General features: G+C 48.8%; 1 protein-coding gene across 1 annotated transcript in view; it reads right to left on the bottom strand.

Annotated features, from left to right (window-relative positions):
* The window catches only part of LOC127928069 (cell adhesion molecule 2-like), a 166,870-nt gene extending 143,348 nt beyond the window's left edge, over positions 1-23,522 (bottom strand). The window contains exon 1 of the mRNA XM_052515017.1: positions 23,374-23,522. Within this exon, the coding sequence (XP_052370977.1) occupies positions 23,374-23,437 (64 nt within the window). The 5' untranslated portion in view covers positions 23,438-23,522. The remainder of the gene's footprint in view (positions 1-23,373) is intronic.
* Positions 23,523-24,079: the final 557 nt, after the last annotated feature.

Below are 24,079 nucleotides of genomic sequence, written 5' to 3'. Positions count from 1 at the left end.
ACACCCTGTGTCTGTGTGGAGTCTGGAGTCTGAAGGAGGAACAGTACTGTCTCTGGAGCAGCATGTCAACACCCTGTGTCTGTGTGGAGTCTGGAGTCTGAAGGAAGAACAGTACTGTCTCTGGAGCAGCATGTCAACACCCTGTGTCTGTGTGGAGTCTGGAGTCTGAAGGAAGAACAGTACTGTCTCTGGAGCAGCATGTCAACACCCTGTGTCTGTGTGGAGTCTGGAGTCTGAAGGAAGAACAGTACTGGCTCTGGAGCAGCATGTCAACACCCTGTGTCTGTGTGGAGTCTGGAGTCTGAAGGAAGAACCGTACTGTCTCTGGAGCAGCATGTCAACACCCTGTGTCTGTGTGGAGTCTGGAGTCTGAAGGAAGAACAGTACTGGCTCTGGAGCAGCATGTCAACACCCTGTGTCTGTGTGGAGTCTGGAGTCTGAAGGAAGAACAGTACTGGCTCTGGAGCAGCATGTCAACACCCTGTGTCTGTGTGGAGTCTGGAGGAGGAACAGTACTGGCTCTGGAGCAGCATGTCAACACCCTGTGTCTGTGTGGAGTCTGGAGTCTGAAGGAAGAACAGTACTGTCTCTGGAGCAGCATGTCAACACCCTGTGTCTGTGTGGAGTCTGGAGTCTGAAGGAAGAACAGTACTGGCTCTGGAGCAGCATGTCAACACCCTGTGTCTGTGTGGAGTCTGGAGTCTGAAGGAAGAACAGTACTGGCTCTGGGAGCAGCATGTCAACACCCTGTGTCTGTGTGGAGTCTGGAGTCTGAAGGAAGAACAGTACTGGCTCTGGAGCAGCATGTCAACACCAAGTGTCTGTGTGGAGTCTGGAGTCTGAAGGAAGAACAGTACTGGCTCTGGAGCAGCATGTCAACACCCTGTGTCTGTGTGGAGTCTGGAGGAAGAACAGTACTGGCTCTGGAGCAGCATGTCAACACCCTGTGTCTGTGTGGAGTCTGGAGTCTGAAGGAAGAACCGTACTGACTCTGGAGCAGCATGTCAACACCCTGTGTCTGTGTGGAGTCTGGAGTCTGAAGGAAGAACCGTACTGTCTCTGGAGCAGCATGTCAACACCCTGTGTCTGTCTGGAGTCTGGAGTCTGAAGGAGGAACAGTACTGGCTCTGGAGCAGCATGTCAACACCCTGTGTCTGTGTGGAGTCTGGAGTTGTTAGGAAATGGGCCTGCTTGCTCTGCTCAGAGAAGAAGGTGGTGGAACAGACAGTCTGAGCACAGAGAGAAGAAAAAATGCAAGGAAATCAAGATAGCAGCAACAGCTGTAACATAACTCATCCAAAGGGCAGAAAGATAACACAATATGATGCCCCGTCACCGTATTAATTCAGCCACTTATTTAGAAAGCTAAACTTAAGGGTCTGGAGCAGAATTTTCTGTTTTCACACTACAAAGCATAATAGATATTTTTGCTGCGTTTAATGAACGCAGATTTTCTGATTTAAATTTCTGCTCTGCATCAGACACATTTAGGGCTTCAGTTGCACTTCTCCATTCTGATGAGAATTCACCAATAGGAATTCTATCAGCAGACAGCACTCTGATGTGGAGCTACGGTTCTCCATCATTCTATATGCAGACAGCACTCTGATGTGGAGCTACGGTTCTCCATCATTCTACCTGCAGACAGCTCTCTGATGTGGAGCTACTGTTCTCCATCATTCTACCTGCAGACAGCACTCTGATGTGGAGCTACTGTTCTCCATCATTCTATCAGCAGAGACAGCACTCTGAGATGGAGCTACTGTTCTCCATAATTCTACCTGCAGACAGCTCTCTGATGGGGAGCTACTGTTCTCCATCATTCTATCAGCAGACAGCACTCTGATGTGGAGCTACTGTCCTCCATCATTCTATCAGCAGACAGCACTCTGATGTGGAGCTACTGTTCTCCATCATTCTATCAGCAGACAGCACTCTGATGTGGAGCTACTGTTCTCCATCATTCTATCAGCAGACAGCACTCTGATGGGGAGCTACTGTTCTCCATCATTCTATCAGCAGACAGCACTCTGATGCGGAGCTACTGTTCTCCATCATTCTATCAGCAGACAGCACTCTGACTGCGATGGGGCTACTGTTCTCCATCATTTAGGGAATATATTTCTCATTCCCTTGTTCCAAAATTTGGCATATTTATAGAGAAATTACGAGGGGTGGGAGGAACTCAGTTTAACATTTAGCATTGACGGTTCAAACTCTAATTCATTGTCGCATCTATAATGTCCTGTGAATGTGTGTCCATGCGATGCGCTTATGTGTGCTCCAAGGTCAGTCTGAAGCTGATTGATTGACAGGTCTGCTGGTCGATAGTATTGATTGTTTTTGGCCTTGTGTTTCTGGTTCCTCTTGAGAGGGTACTTTCTGCCTTATATTGGCAGTTTGAAGTGACTCAAATCCATTTTTTTTTGCCCCCCCACGATTTGAATGTGTTATTTTTCCTGCCAAAAAATGCAAATAGATACAGATATTTCAAACCACCTTCACACTTGGGTGTCTGAACGGTCAAATCGGATTTATTTGGTTGGTTTGACTTGGCTACTCTGATCACATTGTAGCTAACTGGCTGGGTTATTTGTTTACAAACAAATGAATGTATGTGTTAAAAGGCTAAACAGCTAACTAGCTAGTTGACTGCTGTGGCTAGCTATCTGACTGCTGTGGCTAGCTAGCAAACTGCTGTGGCTAGCTATCTGACTGCTGTGGCTAGCTATCTGACTGCTGTGGCTAGCTATCTGATTGCTGTGGCTAGCTAGTTGATTGCTGTGGCTAGCTAGTTGACAGCTGTGGCTAGCTAGTTGACTGCTGTGGATAGCTACTGCTGTGGCTCCTGACTGCTGTGGCTAGCTAACAGCTGTGGTTAGACAGCTGTGGCTAGCTAGCTGATGTGGCTAGCTACTGACTGCTTGGCTCCATCACTCTATCAGCTAGACAGCACTGCTGATGGCTAGCTAGTTGACTGCTGTGCCTAGCTAGCTAACTGCGGTGGCTATATAGTTGACTGCTGTAGCTAGATAGTTGACTGCTGTGGCTAGCTAGTTGACTGCTGTGGCTAGCTATCTGACTGCTGTGGCTAGATAATTGACTGCTGTGGCTAGCTAGTTGACTGCTGTGGCTAGCTATCTGACTGCTGTGGCTAGATAATTGACTGCTGTGGCTAGCTAGTTGACTGCTGTGGCTAGCTATCTGACTACTGTGGCTACCTAGTTGACTGCTGTGGCTAGCTAGCTAACAGCTGTGGCTAGCTAGCTGACTTCTGTGGCTAGTTAGTTGACTGCTGTGGCTAGCTATCTGACCACTATGGCTAGATAATTGACTGCTGTGACTAGCTAGTTGACTGCTGTGGCTAGCTAGTTGACTTCTGTGGCTAGCTATCGGACTGCTATGGCTAGCAAGTTGACTGCTGCGGCTAGCTATCTGACTGTTGTGGCTAGCTAGCTGACTGCTGTGACATCATTGACTGCTGTGGCTAGCTAGTAGACTGCTGTGGCAGCACTGACTGTTGTGGCTAGCTAGCTGACTGCTGTGCCTATCATTGACTGCTGTGGCTAGCAGACTTCTGTGGCACCTGACTGCTGAGCTACTTAGTTGACAGCTGTGGCTAGCTAGCTGACTGCTGTACTAGATAGTTGACTGCTGGGCTACTGTTGACTCCTGTGGCGAGCTCATTGTGGCGAGCTAGTAGACTGCTGTGGTTAGCTAGTTCTAACTGCTGTGGCTAGCTAGTTGACTGCTGTGGCTAGCTATCTGACTGCTGTGGCTTGATAATTGACTGCTGTGGCTAGCTAGTTGACTGCTGTGGCTAGCTATCTGACTGCTGAGGCTAGCTAGTTGACTGCTGTGGATAGCTAGCTGACTGCTGTGGCTAGCTAGTTGACTGCTGTGGCTAGCTAGCTGACTGCTGTGGCTAGGTATCTGACTGCTGTGGCTAGTTAGTTTACTGATGTGGCTAGCTAGTTGACTGCTGTGGCTAGATAATTGACTGCTGTGGCTAGCTAGCTAACTGCTGTGGCTAGCTACCTGACTGCTGTGGTTAGTTAGTTGACAGCTGATGGGAGCTACTGCTCCACATTCTATCAGCAGACTGCTGTGGCTAGCTGAGTGTGACTGCTGTGGCTCCTAGCTGACTGCTGTGGCAGCAGCAGCAGTTGACTGATGTGCCTAGCTAGTTGACTGCTGTGCCAGCAGACAGCACTCATTCTAACTGCAGGCTATAGCACTGCTGTAGCTAGATAGTTGACTGCTGTGGCTAGCATCATTTCACTGCTGTATATTTCTAGTTGACTTCTGTGGCTAGCTAGTTGACTTCTGTGGCTAGCTATCTGACTGCTGAGGCTAGTTAGTAGACTGCTGTGGTTAGCTAGCTAACTGCTGTGGCTAGCTAGTTGACTGCTGTGGCTAGCTATCTGACTGCTGTGGCTAGATAATTGACTGCTGTGGCTAGATAATTGACTGCTGTGGCTAGCTATCTGACTGCTGAGGCTAGTTGGTTGACAGCTGTGGCTAGCTAGCTGACTGCTGTGGCTACCTAGTTGACTGCTGTGGCTAGCTAGCTAACAGCTGTGGCTAGCTAGTTGACTTCTGTGGCTAGTTAGTTGACTGCTGTGGCTAGCTATCTGACCACTATGGCTAGATAATTGACTGCTGTGACTAGCTAGTTGTCTGCTGTGGCTAGCTAGTTGACTTCTGTGGCTAGCTATCGGACTGCTATGGCTAGCAAGTTGACTGCTGCGGCTAGCTATCTGACTGTTGTGGCTAGCTAGCTGACTGCTGTGACTAGTTAGTTGACTGCTGTGGCAAGCTAGTAGACTGCTGTGGCTAGCTAGCTGACTGTTGTGGCTAGCTAGCTGACTGCTGTGCCTAGCTATCTGACTGCTGAGGCTAGTTAGTTGACTGCTGTGAATCTAGTAGACTGCTGTGGCTAGCTAGCTGACTGTTGTGGCTAGCTCGCTAACTGCTGTGCCTAGCTAGTAGACTGCTGTGGCTTCCTAGTTGACTGCTGTGGCGAGCTAGTAGACTGCTGTGGTTAGCACGCTAACTGCTGTGGCTAGCTAGTTGACTGCTGTGGCTAGCCATCTCACTGCTGTGGCTTGATAATTGACTGCTGTGGCTAGCTAGTTGACTGCTGTGGCTAGCTATCTGACTGCTGAGGCTAGTTAGTTGACAGCTGTGGCTAGCTAGTTGACTAGTGTGGCTAGCTATCTGACTGCTGTGGCTTGATAATTGACCGCTGTGGCTAGCTAGTTGACTGCTGTGGCTAGCTATCTGACTGCTGAGGCTAGCTAGTTGACTGCTGTGGCTCGCTAGTTGACTGCTGTAACTAGATAGTTGACTGCTGTGGCTACCTAGTTGACTGCTGTGGCTAGCTAGTAGACTGCTGTGGCTAGGTAGCTAACTGCTGTGGCTAGCTAGTTGACTTCTGTGGCTAGCTATCGGACTGCTATGGCTAGCAAGTTGACTGCTGTGGCTAGCAATCTGACTGATGTGGCTAGCTAGTTGACTGCTGTGGTTAGCAAGCTGACTGCTGTGGCTAGCTAGCTGACTGCTGTGGCTCGCTAGCTGACTGCTGTTGCTAGCTAGTTGACTGCTGTGGCTAGCTAGCTGACTGTTGTGGCTAGCTAGCTGACTGCTGTGGCTAGTTAGTTGACTGCTGTGGCTAGCTAGTAGACTGCTGTGGCTAGCTAGCTGACTGTTGTGGCTAGCTAGCTGACTGCTGTGGCTAGTTAGTTGACTGCTGTGGCTAGCTATTTGACTTCTGTGGCTAGCTATCTGACTGCTGAGGCTAGTTAGTTGACAGCTGTGGCTAGATGGCTGACTGCTGTAACTAGATAGCTGACTGCTGTGGCTACCTAGTTGACTGCTGTGGCTAGCTAGTAGACTGCTGTGGTTAGCTAGCTAACTGCTGTGGCTAGCTAGTTGACTGCTGTGGCTAGCTATCTGACTGCTGTGGCTCATTAATTGACTGCTGTGGCTAGCTAGTTGACTGCTGTGGCTAGCTATTAGACTGCTGAGGCTAGCTAGCTGACTGCTGAGGCTAGCTAGCTGACTGCTGTGGCTCGCTAGTTGACTGCTGTGGCTAGCTAGTTGACTGCTGTGGCTAGCTAGTAACCTGCTGTGGCTAGATAGTTGACTGCTGTGGCTAGCTAGCTGACTGCTGTGGCTAGCTAGTTGACTGCTTTGGCTAGCTAGTTGACAGCTGTGGCTAGCTAGTAGACTGCTGTGGTTAGCTAGCTAACTGCTGTGGCTAGCTAGTTGACTGCTATGGCTAGCTATCTGACTGCTGTGGCTCGTTAATTGACTGCTGTGGCTAGCTAGTTGACTGCTGTGGCTAGCTATCTGACTGCTGAGGCTACATTACATTTACATTTAAGTCATTTAGCAGACGCTCTTAGCCAGAGCGACTTACAAATTGGTGCATTCACCTTATGACATCCAGTGGAACAGCCACTTTACAATAGTGCATCTAAATATTTTAAGGGGGGGGGGGGGTGAGAAGGATTACTTTATCCTATCCTAGGTATTCCTTAAAGAGGTGGGGGTTTCAGGCCAGAGGTGGATGGGGGCCAGACAGCAGTGCCTGAGCTTGTGGTTGGGTGTAGGGCCTGATCAGAGCCTGGAGGTACTGAGGTGCCGTTCCCCTCACAGCTCCGTAGGCAAGCACCATGGTCTTGTAGTGGATGCGAGCTTCAACTGGAAGCCAGTGGAGAGAGCGGAGGAGCGGGGTGACGTGAGAGAACTTGGGAAGGTTGAACAACAGACGGGCTGCGGCATTCTGGATGAGTTGTAGGGGTTTAATGGCACAGGCAGGGAGCCCAGCCAACAGCGAGTTGCAGTAATCCAGACGGGAGATGACAAGTGCCTGGATTAGGACCTGCGCCGCTTCCTGTGTGAGGCAGGGTCGTACTCTGCGGATGTTGTAGAGCATGAACCTACAGGAACGGGCCACCGCCTTGATGTTAGTTGAGAACGACAGGGTGTTGTCCAGGATCACGCCAAGGTTCTTAGTGCTCTGGGAGGAGGACACAATGGAGTTGTCAACCGTGATGGCGAGATCATGGAACGGGCAGTCCTTCCCGGGAGGAAGAGCAGCTCCGTCTTGCCGAGGTTCAGCTTGAGGTGATGATCCGTCATCCACACTGATATGTCTGCCAGACATGCAGAGATGCGATTCGCCACCTGGTCATCAGAAGGGGAAAGGATTAATTGTGTGTCGTCTGCATAGCAATGATAGGAGAGACCATGTGAGGTTATGACAGAGCCAAGTGACTTGGTGTATAGCGAGAATAGGAGAGGGCCTAGAACAGAGCCCTGGGGACACCAGTGGTGAGAGCGCGTGGTGAGGAGACAGATTCTCGCCACGCCACCTGGTAGGAGCGACCTGTCAGGTAGGACGCAATCCAAGCGTGGGCCGCGCCGGAGATGCCCAACTCGGAGAGGGTGGAGAGGAGGATCTGATGGTTCCACAGGGATGAGTTGATGAGCGAAGGCAGCCGATAGGTCTCCGAAGGATGAGAGCAGAGGAGAGAGAGGGTAGGGCTTTGTTGGCAGTGCGGAGCGCCTTTCATCTGGAGATACAGAGAAGAGGTCAGTCACAGGGTAATGACTAGTCTTGAAACCTGACTGATTTGGACTCAAGAAGGTCATTCTGGAGAGATCGTCGACCTTCTTTTCAAAATGGTTGCTAGTTGACTGCTGTGGCTAGCTATCTGACTTCAAGAGTTTTAGCTATCTGACCGCTGTGGCTAGATAATTGACTGCTTTGACTAGCTAGTTGACTGCTGTGGCTAGCTAGTTGACTTCTGTGGCTAGCTATCGGACTGCTATGGCTAGCAAGTTGACTGCTGTGGCTAGCTATCTGACTGTTGTGGCTAGCTAGCTGACTGCTGTGGCTAGTTAGTTGACTGCTGTGGCTAGCTAGTAGACTGCTGTGGCTAGCTAGCTGACGAGGTACCAGTACTAAACACGAGGTACCAGTACTGAGTCCATGATAACTTGGCTATATACATGAGGTACCAGTACTGAGTCCATGATAACTCGGCTATAAACACGAGGTACCAGTACTGAGTCGATGTGCAGGGGTACGAGGTAATTGATATCCACATATAAATATGAATACAAGTGATGGATGACTAGTGTGGCTAGCTATTTGACTGCTGTGGCTAGATAATTGACTGCTGTGGCTAGCTAGTTGACTGCTGTGGCTAGCTTCTGACTGCTTCTTACCTAATTGATTTGTGTCTGTTCATGGTTGGTTCCAGACTTGTGGCTTCAGTACCACTTGCCGTGCGGTAGCAGAGTTGACTGCACTCTATGACTGACCGCTGTGGCTGGATAATTGACTATTTTAGGGCCTTTCCTGCTAACACCGCATAGTATAGACTTCCTGGATGGCAGGGACTGCTGGGCTAGCAAGTGATGTACTGGGCTGCTATCTGACTGTCTGATATAGAGGTTCTGCTGATGGTAGGTTGACTGCTGGGCCCTAGTGATGCTGGGCTGCTCCTCACTACCAGTCTGAATAGAGGTACCAGGACTGGTCCATGGAGCTGGGCCCCATGAGGTACCAGTACTGAGTCCATGATAACTCGGCTATAAACACGAGGTACCAGTACTGAGTCGATGTGCAGGCCCCAGTGAAGTACTGGGCTATCCACATATGAATACAAGTGATGGATGATAAACAGTAGTGGATGAGTCATAGTGATGCAAAAAGGCTTCACTGCTTTTCTGATATTTAGCAGTCTGTTCATGGATGGTTCCAGACTGGGCCCCAGTGATGCACTGGGCTGTGCGGTACCCTCTGATATAGAGGTTCTGGATGGCTAGGGTGGCTGGGCTTCCCTATTTTTGCACTGGGCCTTTCCTCTAACACCGCATAGTATAGAGGTCCTGGATGGCAGGGAGCTGGGCCCCAGTGATGTACTGGGCTGTCCTCACTACCCTCTGATATAGAGGTCCTGGATGGCAGGGAGCTGGGCCCCAGTGATGTACTGGGCTGTCCTCACTACCCTCTGATATAGAGGTCCCTGGATGGCAGGGAGCTGGGCCCCAGTGATGTACTGGGCTGTCCTCACCACCCTCTGATATAGAGGTTCTGGATGGCAGGGAGCTGGGCCCCAGTGATGCACTGGGCTGTACACACTGCCCTTTGTAGCGCCTCGTGATTGAACGCCAAGCAGTTATCCTTACCAAGCAGTTGCCTTACCAAGCAGTTGCCTTACCAAGCAGTTATCCTTACCAAGCAGTTATCCTTACCAAGCAGTGATGTAGCCAGTCATGGTTTCTGTCAACGGTGTGTTTCATTCTAGAAAACTCCTGATAGCAGACTCTAATCCAGAGTGACTACAATAGCGAGTCATTTATCTTATCCAGAGCGACAAAGCAGGTGAAAAAAAGGAAATTCAAATAACCAAATTCAACCTAGCTAATTTCTGATTTATATGAAATTGTTTGACTACAGAGGTAGCAAAACTGTACTTCAAATCTATGATACTCCCCCACTTAACATACTGCTTGACTAGTTGTGTCACTTCTTCTGCCGAAGTCGTTGCCTCTCCTTGTTCGGGCGGTGCTCGGCGTTCGACGTCACCGGTCTTCTAGCCATCATTGATCCTTTTTTCATTTTCCATTGGTTTTGTCTTGTCTTCCCACACACCTGTTTTCAATCCCATTCATTACCTGTTGTGTATTTAACCCTCTGTTTCCCCTCATGTCTTTGTCAGAGATTGTTTATTGTCAGTGTAGTGTTGTTTGTTGTATAGGTGCGCGTCGGGTCCTCGGACCCATAGTTTGTTTATGTTCTTTTCCTGTTTAGTGTTATGGAGCATGTTACTGGGACATTATTAAAAGACTCCATTTTACACTCCGTTTGACTCTCCTGCGCCTGACTTCCCTGCCACCTATACACATATGCCTGACTAGTTAGGCCCAAGCTTGCTGTACAACATTAAAACCTATTCAGTCTGTCTACAAACAGGCTCTCAAAGTGCTTGATAGGAAGCCCAACAGCCATCATCATTGTCACATCCTCAGACAGCAGCTTTCTTGTGCAATACACTGACGCATGTCTTGTATTCAAGATCCTAAATGGCCTGGCTCCTCCCCCTCCACTCAGTACATTTGTTAAACAGAAAACCCAAACATATGGCAGTAGATCCACAAGGTCTGCCATGAGAGGTGACTGTATGGTGCAGTTCCCTTAAGGAAAAGCACCTTTAGTAAATCCGTTTTCTCTGTGAGAGCTTCCCATGTCTGGAATACACTGCCATCAGACACACATAACTGCACCACATATCACACTTTCACAAAATTCATGAAGACATGGCTAAAGGTCAATCAGATTTGTGAACATGGTCCCTAGCTGTGTGTTGCCGCTTTCCATGTTGTCTGTAGCTTGTGAGGTATGGAAACACTTTGTTGCTTTTATGAAATTTGTCTTGTTGCTTTTTGTTCTATTTTGCTCTGTCTGTATGCAATGTCTTGCTTGTCCTATGTTGCTCTCTGTCTGTCTTGCTTGTTCTATGCTCTGTCTGTATGCTACGTCTTGCTTGTTCTATGTTGCTCTGTCTGTATCTTGCTTGTCTTATGTTGCTCTGTCTGTATGCTTGTTGTTCTATGTTGCTCTGTCTGTATGCTATGTCTTGTCTTGCTTGTCTTATGTTGCTCTGTCTGTATGCTACGTCTTGCTTGTTCTATGTTTGCTTGTTCTATGTTGCTCTGTCTGTATGCTACGTCTTGCTTGTTCTATGTTGCTCTGTCTGTATGCTACGTCTTGCTTGTCCTATGTTGCTATGTCTATGGTGCTATTGTCTATATTGTAATTGTTTTTAATAACCTGCCCAGGGACTGCGGTTGAAAATTAGCCGGCTGGCTAAAACCGGCACTTTTACTGAAACGTTGATTAATGTGCACTGTCCCTGTAAAAACAAAAGAAATAAACTAAACTAAACTAAACTTACAGTTAGTTCATTCATCTTAAGAAACATTAGCTTGGTCCTAGCTTGTTAACCACTAAGAATAAAAGGTTGACGACATCCGCAACTCATTCCCTAAGCCTATTGAGTCCACTGGTCTCATTCACTCAGCCTATTGAGTCCACTGGTCTCATTCACTCAGCCTATTGAGTCACTGGTCTCATTCACACAGCCTGTTGAGTCCACTGGTCTCATTCACTCAGCCTATTGAGTCCACTGGTCTCATTCACTCAGCCTGTTGAGTCCACTGGTCTCATTCACTCAGCCTGTTGAGTCCACTGGTCTCATTCACTCAGCCCACTGGTCTCATTCCTCAGCCTATTGAGTCCACTGGTCTCATTCACTCAGCCTATTGAGTCCACTGGTCTCATTCACTCAGCCTATTGAGTCCACTGGTCTCATTCACTCAGCCTATTGAGTCCACTGGTCTCATTCACTCAGCCTGTTGAGTCCACTGGTCTCATTCACTCAGCCTATTGAGTCCACTGGTCTCATTCACTCAGCCTGTTGAGTCCACTGGTCTCATTCACTCAGCCTGTTGAGTCCACTGGTCTCATTCACTCAGCCTATTGAGTCCACTGGTCTCATTCACTCAGCCTATTGAGTCCACTGGTCTCATTCCCTCAGCCTATGGAGTCCACTGGTCTCATTCACTCAGCCTGTTGAGTCCACTGGTCTCATTCACTCAGCCTGTTGAGTCCACTGGTCTCATTCACTCAGCCTATTGAGTCCACTGGTCTCATTCACTCAGCCTATTGAGTCCACTGGTCTCATTCACTCAGCCTGTTGAGTCCACTGGTCTCATTCACTCAGCCTGTTGAGTCCACTGGTCTCATTCACTCAGCCTGTTGAGTCCACTGGTCTCATTCACTCAGCCTATTGAGTCCACTGGTCTCATTCACTCAGCCTATTGAGTCCACTGGTCTCATTCCCTCAGCCTATGGAGTCCACTGGTCTCATTCACTCAGCCTGTTGAGTCCACTGGTCTCATTCACTCAGCCTGTTGAGTCCACTGGTCTCATTCACTCAGCCTATTGAGTCCACTGGTCTCATTCACTCAGCCTATTGAGTCCACTGGTCTCATTCACTCAGCCTGTTGAGTCCACTGGTCTCATTCACTCAGCCTGTTGAGTCCACTGGTCTCATTCACTCAGCCTGTTGAGTCCACTGGTCTCATTCACTCAGCCTATTGAGTCCACTGGTCTCATTCACTCAGCCTATTGAGTCCACTGGTCTCATTCACTCAGCCTATTGAGTCCACTGGTCTCATTCACTCAGTTTATTGAGTCCACTGGTCTCATTCACTCAGCCTATTGAGTCCACTGGTCTCATTCACTCAGCCTATTTAGTCCACTGGTCTCATTCACTCAGCCTATTGAGTCCACTGGTCTCATTCACTCAGCCTATTGAGTCCACTGGTCTCATTCACTCAGCCTATTGAGTCCACTGGTCTCATTCCCTCAGCCTATGGAGTCCACTGGTCTCATTCCCTCAGCCTATGGAGTCCACTGGTCTCATTCCCTCAGCCTATGGAGTCCACTGGTCTCATTCACTCAGCCTATTGAGTCCACTGGTCTCATTCCCTCAGCCTATTTAGTCCACTGGTCTCATTCACTCAGCCTATGGAGTCCACTGGTCTCATTCCCTCAGCCTATGGAGTCCACTGGTCTCATTCACTCAGCCTATTGAGTCCACTGGTCTCATTCCCTCAGCCTATTTAGTCCACTGGTCTCATTCACTCAGCCTATTTAGTCCACTGGTCTCATTCACTCAGCCTGTTGAGTCCACTGGTCTCATTCACTCAGCCTATTTAGTCCACTGGTCTCATTCCCTCAGCCTATTGAGTCCACTGGTCTCATTCACTCAGCCTATTTAGTCCACTGGTCTCATTCACTCAGCCTGTTGAGTCCACTGGTCTCATTCACTCAGCCTATTTAGTCCACTGGTCTCATTCACTCAGCCTGTTGAGTCCACTGGTCTCATTCACTCTGCCTATTGAGTCCACTGGTCAAATCAAATCAAATCAAATTTTATTTGTCACATACACATGGTTAGCAGATGTTAAATGCGAGTGTAGCGAAATGCTTGTGCTTCTAGTTCCGACAATGCAGTGATAACCAACAAGTAATCTAACTAACAATTCCAAAACTACTGTCTTATACACAGTGTAAGGGGATAAGGAATATGTACATAAGGATATATGAATGAGTGATGGTACAGAGCAGCATACAGTAGATGGTATCGAGTACAGTATATACATATGAGATGAGTGTGTAGACAAAGTAAACAAAGTGGCATAGTTAAAGTGGCTAGTGATACATGTGTTACATAAGGATGCAGTCGATGATGTAGAGTACAGTATATACATATGCATATGAGATGAATAATGTAGGGTAAGTAACATTATATAAGGTAGCATTGTTTAAAGTGGCTAGTGATATATTTACATAATTCCCATCAATTCCCATTATTAAAATGGCTGGAGTTGGGTCAGTGTCAATGACAGTGTGTTGGCAGCAGCCACTCACTGTTAGTGGTGGCTGTTTAACAGTCTGATGGCCTTGAGATAGAAGCTGTTTTTCAGTCTCTCGGTCCCAGCTTTGATGCACCTGTACTGACCTCGCCTTCTGGATGATAGCGGGGTGAACAGAACACCGAATCAGCGTATTCGTCAATATTCCCATCTGACGCAATACGAAACATGTCCCAGTCCACGTGATGGAAGCAGTCTTGGAGTGTAGAGTCAGCTTGGTCTGACCAGCGTTGGACAGACCTCAGCGTGGGAGCCTCTTGTTTTAATTTCTGCCTGTAGGCAGGGATCAGCAAAATGGAGTCGTGGTCAGCTTTTCCGAAAGGGGGCGGGGCAGGGCCTTATATGCGTCGCGGAAGTTAGAGTAACAATGATCCAAGGTTTTACCACCCCTGGTTGCGCAATCGATATGCTGATAAAATTTAGGGAGTCTTGTTTTCAGATTGGCTTTGTTAAAATCCCCAGCTACAATGAATGCAGCCTCCGGATAAATGTTTTCCAGTTTGCAAAGAGTTAAATAAAGTTCGTTCAGAGCCATCGATGTGTCTGCTTGGGGGGGGATATATACGGCTGTGATTATAATCGAAGAGAATTCTCTTGGAAGATAATGCGGTCTACTCATTCACTCAGCCTATTGAGTCCACTGGTCTCATTCACTTAGCCTATTTAGTCCACTGGTCTCATTCACTCAGCCTATTTAGTCCACTGGTCTCATTCACTCAGCCTATTTAGTCCACTGGTCTCATTCACTTAGCCTATTTAGTCCACTGGTCTCATTCACTCAGCCTATTTAGTCCACTGGTCTCATTCACTCAGCCTATTTAGTCCACTGGTCTCATTCACTCAGCCTATTTAGTCCACTGGTCTCATTCACTCAGCCTGTTGAGTCCACTGGTCCCACTCATTCACTCAGCCTATTGAGTCCACTGGTCCCAATCCTTCACTCAGCCTATTTAGTCCCCTGGTCCCACTCATTCACTCAGCCTGTTGAGTCCACTGGTCCCACTCATTCATTCAGCCTATTGAGTCCACTGGTCTCATTCACTCTGCCTATTGAGTCCACTGGTCCCACTCATTCATTCAGCCTATTGAGTCCACTGGTCTCATTCACTCAGCCTATTGAGTCCACTGGTCCCAGTCATTCACTCAGCCTATTGAGTCCACTGGTCCCACTCATTCACTCAGCCTATTGAGTCCCCTGGTCCCACTCATTCATTCAGCCTATTGAGTCCACTGGTCTCATTCATTCAGCCTATGGAGTCCACTGGTCTCATTCATTCAGCCTATTTAGTCCACTGGTCTCATTCACTCAGCCTATGGAGTCCACTGGTCTCATTCATTCAGCCTATGGAGTCCACTGGTCTCATTCATTCAGCCTATTTAGTCCACTGGTCTCATTCATTCAGCCTATTTAGTCCACTGGTCTCATTCACTCAGCCTATTTAGTCCACTGGTCTCATTCACTCAGCCTATTTAGTCCACTGGTCTCATTCACTCAGCCTATTGAGTCCACTGGTCTCATTCATTCAGCCTATGGAGTCCACTGGTCTCATTCATTCAGCCTATTTAGTCCACTGGTCTCATTCACTCAGCCTGTTGAGTCCACTGGTCTCATTCACTCAGCCTATTGAGTCCACTGGTCTCATTCACTCAGCCTATTGAGTCCACTGGTCTCATTCACTCAGCCTATTGAGTCCACTGGTCTCATTCATTCACTCAGCCTATTGAGTCAACTGGTCCCACTCATTCACTCAGCCTATTGAGTCAACTGGTCCCAGTCATTCACTCTGCCTATTGAGTCCACTGGTCCCATTCATTCACTCAGCCTATTGAGTCAACTGGTCCCACTCATTCACTCAGCCTATTGAGTCAACTGGTCCCACTCATTCACTCAGCCTATTGAGTCCACTGGTCCCACTCATTCACTCAGCCTATTGAGTCACCTGGTCCCACTCATTCACTCAGCCTATTGAGTCCCCTGGTCCCACTCATTCACTCAGCCTATTGAGTCTCCTGGTCCCACTTATTCACTCAGCCTATTGAGTCCCCTGGTCCCACTCATTCACTCAGCCTATTGAGTCCCCTGGTCCCACTCATTCACTCAGCCTATTGAGTCCACTGGTCCCACTCATTCACTCAGCCTAAAGAGTCCACTGGTCCCATTCATTCACTCAGCCTATTGAGTCCCCTGGTCCCACTCATTCACTCAGCCTATTGAGTCCCCTGGTCCCACTCATTCACTCAGCCTATTGAGTCCCCTGGTCCCACTCATTCACTCAGCCTATTGAGTCCCCTGGTCCCACTCATTCACTCAGCCTATTGAGTCCCCTGGTCCCACTCATTCACTCAGCCTATTGAGTCCACTGGTCCCACTCATTCACTCAGCCTATTGAGTCCACTGGTCCCACTCATTCACTCAGCCTATTGAGTCCACTGGTCCCACTCATTCACTCAGCCTATTGAGTCCACTGGTCCCACTCATTCACTCTGCCTATTGAGTCCCCTGGTCCCACTCCTTCACTCAGCCTATTGAGTCCACTGGTCCCATTCATTCACTCAGCCTATTGAGTCCACTGGTCCCACTCATTCACTCTGCCTATTGAGTCCCCTGGTCCCACTCATTCACTCTGCCTATTGAGTCCCCTGGTCCCACTCATTCACTCAGCCTATTGAGTCCACTGGTCCCACTCATTCACTCAGCCTATTGAGTCCACTGGTCTCATTCACTCAGCCTATTGAGTCCACTGGTCTCATTCACTCAGCTTATTGAGTCCCCTGGTCCCACTCATTCACTCAGCCTATTGAGTCCACTGGTCCCACTCCTTCACTCAGCCTATTGAGTCCACTGGTCCCACTCATTCACTCAGCCTATTGAGTCCACTGGTCCCAGTCCTTCACTCAGCCTATTGAGTCCACTGGTCCCATTCATTCACTCAGCCTATTGAGTCTACTGGTCCCATTCATTCACTCAGCCTATTGAGTCCACTGGTCCCACTCATTCACTCAGCCTATTGAGTCCACTGGTCCCACTCATTCACTTAGCCTATTGAGTCCACTGGTCCCATTCATTCACTCAGCCTATTGAGTCCACTGGTCCCACTCATTCACTCAGCCTATTGAGTCCACTGGTCCCATTCATTCACTCAGCCTATTGAGTCCACTGGTCCCACTCATTCACTCAGCCTATTGAGTCCACTGGTCTCATTCACTCAGCCTATTGAGTCCACTGGTCCCACTCATTCACTCAGCCTATTGAGTCCACTGGTCCCAGTCATTCACTCAGCCTATTGAGTCAACTGGTCCCACTCATTCACTCAGCCTATTGAGTCAACTGGTCCCACTCATTCACTCAGCCTATTGAGTCCACTGGTCCCACTCATTCACTCAGCCTATTGAGTCCACTGGTCTCATTCACTCAGCCTATTGAGTCCACTGGTCCCATTCATTCACTCAGCCTATTGAGTCCACTGGTCCCAGTCATTCACTCAGCCTATTGAGTCAACTGGTCCCACTCATTCACTCAGCCTATTGAGTCAACTGGTCCCACTCATTCACTCAGCCTATTGAGTCCACTGGTCTCATTCCCTCAGCCTATTGAGTCAACTGGTCCCACTCATTCACTCAGCCTATTGAGTCCCCTGGTCCCACTCATTCACTCAGCCTATTGAGTCCCCTGGTCCCACTCATTCACTCAGCCTATTGAGTCCACTGGTCCCACTCATTCACTCAGCCTATTGAGTCCACTGGTCTCACTCATTCACTCAGCCTATTGAGTCCCCTGGTCCCACTCATTCACTCAGCCTATTGAGTCCACTGGTCCCCCTCCTTCACTCAGCCTATTGAGTCCACTGGTCCCACTCATTCACTCAGCCTATTGAGTCCCCTGGTCCCACTCATTCACTCAGCCTATTGAGTCCCCTGGTCCCACTCATTCACTCTGCCTATTGAGTCCACTGGTCCCACTCATTCACTCAGCCTATTGAGTCCCCTGGTCCCACTCATTCACTCAGCCTATTGAGTCCACTGGTCCCCCTCCTTCACTCAGCCTATTGAGTCCACTGGTCCCATTCATTCACTCAGCCTATTGAGTCCACTGGTCCCACTCATTCACTCAGCCTATTGAGTCCACTGGTCTCACTCATTCACTCAGCCTATTGAGTCCACTGGTCCCAGTCATTCACTCAGCCTATTGAGTCCACTGGTCCCACTCATTCACTCAGCCTATTGAGTCCCCTGGTCCCACTCATTCACTCAGCCTATTGAGTCCACTGGTCCCATTCATTCACTCAGCCTATTGAGTCAACTGGTCCCACTCATTCACTCAGCCTATTGAGTCCACTGGTCCCACTCATTCACTCAGCCTATTGAGTCCACTGGTCTCATTCACTCAGCCTATTGAGTCACCTGGTCCCACTCATTCACTCAGCCTATTGAGTCCACTGGTCCCACTCATTCACTCAGCCTATTGAGTCAACTGGTCCCACTCATTCACTCAGCCTATTGAGTCCCCTGGTCCCACTCATTCACTCAGCCTATTGAGTCCCCTGGTCCCACTCATTCACTCAGCCTATTGAGTCCACTGGTCCCACTCATTCACTCTGCCTATTGAGTCCCCTGGTCCCACTCATTCACTCAGCCTATTGAGTCCCCTGGTCCCACTCATTCACTCAGCCTATTGAGTCCACTGGTCCCACTCATTCACTCAGCCTATTGAGTCCCCTGGTCCCACTCATTCACTCAGCCTATTGAGTCCACTGGTCCCCCTCATTCACTCAGCCTATTGAGTCCCCTGGTCCCACTCATTCACTCAGCCTATTGAGTCCACTGGTCCCACTCCTTCACTCAGCCTATTGAGTCCACTGGTCCCACTCATTCACTCTGCCTATTGAGTCCCCTGGTCCCACTCATTCACTCAGCCTATTGAGTCCCCTGGTCCCACTCATTCACTCAACCTATTGAGTCCACTGGTCTCCCTCATTCACTCAGCCTATTGAGTCCACTGGTCCCCCTCATTCACTCAGCCTATTGAGTCCACTGGTCCCACTCATTCACTCAGCCTATTGAGTCCACTGGTCCCACTCCTTCACTCAGCCTATTGAGTCCCCTGGTCCCACTCATTCACTCAGCCTATTGAGTCCACTGGTCCCACTCATTCACTCAGCCTATTGAGTCCACTGGTCCCACTCCTTCACTCAGCCTATTGAGTCCACTGGTCCCAGTCCTTCACTCAGCCTATTGAGTCAACTGGTCCCAGTCCTTCACTCAGCTTATTGAGTCTCCTGGTCTCATTCGCTCAGCCTATTGAGTACCTCTTTCCCCCCTCTCTCTCCAGAACTACCCTACACCTTTACCTCTTTCTCCCCTCTCTCTCCAGATGATATCCTGTGACTGGTGAGATCTGGCCGCCCGACAACCTGCTCACTCGACCCCACCCCCTCTTCCCACCTCCAGACCAACTCTGAAGACCTTCTCCCATTTCTCACTTCCCTCATCAACTCATCCCTGTCCACTGGCGTCCCCTTTCACTTCAAAATGCTACCCTCCTCAAGAAACTCATCTGACGTCAAAAATTATAGACCTGTATCCCTTCTTTCTTTTCGTTCCAAAACACTTGAGCGTGCTGTCTTTGACCAACCCTCTCATTATCTTTCTCAGAATGATCTTCTTGACCCTAGCCAGTCAGGCTTCAAGACGGGTCATTCAACTAAGACTGATCTTCTCATGTGTCACGGAGGGTCTCCACACTGCCAAAGCTGACTGTCTCCTCTGTTCTCATCCTCCTAGATCCATCTGCTGCCTCCGATACAGTGAACCATCAGATCCTCCTCTCCACCCTCTCAGGGCTGGGAGACTCAGACTCTATCAGATCCTCCTCTCCACCCTCTCAGGGCTGGGAGACTCAGACTCTATCAGATCCTCCTCTCCACCCTCTCAGGGCTGGGCGTCTCAGACTCTATCAGATCCTCCTCTCCACTCTCTCAGGGCTGGGTGTCTCAGGCTCTATCAGATCCTCCTCTCCACCCTCTCAGGGCTCGGTGTCTCAGGCTCTATCAGATCCTCCTCTTCACCCTCTCAGGGCTGGGTGTCTCAGGCTCTATCAGGTCCTCCTCTCCACCCTCTCAGGGCTGGGAGACTCAGACTCTATCAGATCCTCCTCTCCACCCTCTCAGGGCTCGGTGTCTCAGGCTCTATCAGATCCTCCTCTTCACCCTCTCAGGGCTGGGTGTCTCAGGCTCTATCAGGTCCTCCTCTCCACCCTCTCAGGGCTGGGAGACTCAGACTCTATCAGGTCCTCCTCTCCACCCTCTCAGGGCTCGGTGTCTCAGGCTCTTTCAGATCCTCCTCTCCACCCTCTCAGGGCTGGGCGTCTCAGACTCGATCAGATCCTCCTCTCCACCCTCTCAGGGCTGGGTGTCTCAGGCTCTATCAGATCCTCCTCTCCACCCTCTCAGGGCTGGGCGTCTCAGGCTCTATCAGGTCCTCCTCTCCACCCTCTCAGGGCTGGGCATCTCAGGCTCTATCAGGTCCTCCTCTCCACCCTCTCAGGGCTGGGCGTCTCAGGCTCTATCAGGTCCTCCTCTCCACCCTCTCAGGGCTGGGCGTCTCAGGCTCTATCAGGTCCTCCTCTCCACCCTCTCAGGGCTCGGTGTCTCAGGCTCTATCAGATCCTCCTCTTCACCCTCTCAGGGCTGGGTGTCTCAGGCTCTATCAGGTCCTCCTCTCCACCCTCTCAGGGCTGGGAGACTCAGACTCTATCAGGTCCTCCTCTCCACCCTCTCAGGGCTCGGTGTCTCAGGCTCTTTCAGATCCACTTCCTTTGGACTTCACATCTCAGTTGGTCTCCGCTGGTGGATTGGATTGACCGACTGACTACAACCTTTTTGTATTTAATTTGTTTTACTGTGATGGATTATGTAGTTGAAGAAGTATTGAGATGTGATACTCTTTATGGTTGTGGTGGTAAAAGAGTTGACATTTTGTTTGTATGATTGATTGTACGATTGAGACTGGGTTTACGCTACACTTGTATGAATGGACAAACATTGCTTGACTAAGGTCACTTGAGTTCCTTGAACTCCTTTAGGGTTCTCTGAACTCCTTTACCGGGCTGGACTCTTTTAGAAGTACAGGACTTTTCTGGGGGAACCAGAGCTCATTGTTTGTTATATTATTATGTGGGTGTGATCATTTATGTTGCTAATTCAACACATTTGTTTTGAAGTTCTTTCCAATGTTTTAAGGGGTGAAAAGTGTATTTCCATACTGACTTTTACACGAGTCCTTTGTATTGGTGTAGACTTGACAGACCAGACGAGACTCATTCCCTCCCAAACCAAAAGGAGAAATCAATATTACAGTGACCATGGAGAGCTGTCGTTCTCTGCTAACATCAAACCAGTGACTTGCTCCTGCAGGTTCATGCTCTACAACATCTGTAGAGTACAACCCTAACTCACACAGGAAGCGGCACAGCTCTTAATCCACTCGTCATCTCCCGTCTGGGAGATCTGCAACTCGCTGTTGGCTGGGTCCCTCTCTTGTGCCATCAAACCCAAGCAACTTATCCAGAACGATGCAGCCCACCTGGTGTTCAACCTTCCCAAATTCACCCTTCTTACATACACTTCACTAGTTTCCAGTCGAACCTCACATCCACTACAAGACCACGGTGCTTGCCTATGATACAGCAGGAGGAACCCCTACCTCCCTACCTTTAGGACAGTTCCGGCTCAGCCCAGTCCAAGCTCTTCTCTGTCCTGGCACCGCAGTGGTAGAACGAGCTTTCCCTTGAAGCTAGGAGAGCAGAGTCCCTGCCAATCTTCTGAAAACATCTGAAACCTCTTCAAAGATTATGTTAAATAATCCCAGATCATCTCCTCCCCCCCTAAAAAGCTTAAACATGAACTAATACTTGCACTTGTCTCTCTGACTTTGCTGACAGCTACTTTACTCAGGGAAAATATACTATGATATATGGTTGTCCATCTTTTTATATATTTTTTATTTTATTAATCCTTTATTTAACTAGGCAAGTCAGTTAATAACAAAGTCTTATTTACAATGACGGCCTACCTGGGAACAGAACGACAAAAGGCAAAAGACCTGGTCGTATCGGATGGAAACTTAATGATTGTGTTGGAGTGCGCGGCCAGGCAGTCGTGGGTTAACAGGGAGTACAGGAGGGGACTAAGCATGCACCTCTGAGGGGCTCCAGTATTGAGGGTCAGTGTCGAAGACGGGATGTTGCCACCTGGTGGAGGCCCGTGTGCAGTGCAGTGTGCAGTGCAATAGAGATTGCATCATCTGTGGATCTGTTGGGGCGGTATGCAAATTGGAGTGGGTCTAGGGTTTCTGGGATGTTGATTTCAGCCATGACCGACATTTCAAAGCACTTAATGGCTATAGATGTGAGTGCTACGGGGCGATTGTGTTTTAGACAGGTTACTTTGGTGCACAGAGATTATGGTGGTCTGCTTGAAACATCCAGGTATTACAGACTGGGACAGGGAGATGTTGAAAATGTCAGTGAAGACACTTGTCAGCTGGTCAGCACATGCTCTGTGTACGTGTCCTGGTAATCCATCAGCCTTGTGAATGTTGACATGTTTACAGATCTCCCTCATATCAGCTACGGAGAGCGTGATCACACAGTCGTCCGGAACAGCTGGTGCTCTCGTGTATGGTTCAGTGTTGCTTGCCTTGAAGCGAGCATAGAATATATTTACCTCGTCTTGTAGGCTCACATCATTGGGAAGCTCGCGGCTGGGTTTCCTTGTGTAATCTGTGATGCCCTGCCACATCCGACGAGCGTCAGAGCAGGAGTAGTAAGATTCGATCTTAGATGCTTTGCCTGTTTGATCGTTCGTCAGCACAGTTTCTTATAAGCTTTCGTTTTAGTGTCCCACTCCTTTGAAGCAGCATTTCTAGCCTTTAGCTTGGTGCGGATGTTGCATGTAATCCATGGCTTCTGGTTGGGATATGTACGTACGGTCAATGTGGGGACAACATTGTCAATGCACTTATTGATAAGCATTTTACATTACATTTACCAGTGACTTATGTGGTATACTCCTCAATGCCATCGGAAGAATCCCGGAACATGTTCCAGTCTGTGCTATTGAAACAGTCCTGTAGCTTAGCATCGGCTTCATCTGACCACTTTCTTATTGACTGGAGAGGTATTGAGCGAGTCACTGGTACTTCCTGTATGAGTTTTTCCTTGTAAGCAGGAGTCAGGAGGATTTTTTTTTATTACATTTTTTATTTTACCTTTATTTAACTAGGCAAGTCAGTTAAGAATAAATTCTTATTTTCAATGACGGCCTAGGAACAGTGGGTTAACTGCCTTGTTCAGGGGCAGAACGACATATTTGTACTTTGTCAGCTCAGGGGTTTGAACTTGCAACCTTCCGGTTACTAGTCCAAAGCTCTAACTAATAGGCTACCCTGCCACATTCTTGTCAGATTTCTATGAGTAGCGTAAAAGGGATGTAGAGTTGTTTTGCCTCTAGTTGCACATATGGTAAAAATGAGTTAAGACGATTTCAGTTTCCCTGCATTAAAGTCTCCGGCCACTAGGACCACCTTTGGATGGCGGAGTGACTCGTTGAGTGATGTCTTAATGCCAGCATCGGTTTGTGGTGGCAAACAGACAGCTGTGAAAAATAGAGATGAAAACTCTATGAAAACACTGTGTGTGTGTGTGTGTGTGTGTGTGTGTGTGTGTGTGTGTGTGTGTGTGTGTGTGTGTGTGTGTGTGTGTGTGTGTGTGTGTGTGTGTGTGTGTGTGTGTGTGTGTGTGTGTGTGTGTGTGTGTGTGAGTCTGTATTCTCGTGTATATTATGTCCTCACCCAGTACAGTAAGGTAGGCCTTGGCGGTCTTGACAGGCATGGTGAATAGAGAACAGGTGTACATCCCCTCGTCAGCCAGTGTGATCTCACTGATACTAATGGTCAGCTCTGACCACGACGCCCTCACCAGCTCTATGCGGTTATCTCTCAGAGCTAAAGAGAGAAAGACAGAAGGAGAGAGAGAGACAAAGAGAGATAAAGACAGAGGGGGAGGGAGAGAGAGACAAAGAGAGAGAAAACAGATAATTGAATAATGAATATTATCACTAACAATAACAATGTCCACATCTTATTTCACACAATATTTCAACAAATACTGAAAAAAATACTTGTTACAATTATCCATGGGTGGAGCAATTGAGGAGAGAGGAGGAGAGAAGCGAACTAGAGAGGAGAGGACTAGAGAGGAGAGGACTAGAGAGGAGAGTAGAGGACTAGAGAGGAGAGGGCTAGAGGAACAAGAGAGGAGAGGGCTAGAGAGGAGAGGACTAGAGAGGAGAGGGCTAGAGAGGAGAGAAGAGAACTAGAGAGTAGAGAACGAGACAGGAGAGGACTAGAGAGGAGAGGACTAGAGAGGAGAGTAGAGGACTAGAGAGGAGAGGGCTAGAGGAACAGAGAGAGGACTAGAGAGGAGAGGAACAAGAGACTAGAGAGGAGAGGACTAGAGAGGAGACTAGAGAGGACTAGAGAGTAGAGGACTAGAGAG

This window comes from Oncorhynchus keta, unplaced genomic scaffold, assembly GCF_023373465.1.
Source record: "Oncorhynchus keta strain PuntledgeMale-10-30-2019 unplaced genomic scaffold, Oket_V2 Un_scaffold_20464_pilon_pilon, whole genome shotgun sequence".
NCBI lineage: Eukaryota > Metazoa > Chordata > Actinopteri > Salmoniformes > Salmonidae > Oncorhynchus > Oncorhynchus keta.
This window is presented reverse-complemented; position numbering and strand designations above follow the sequence as displayed.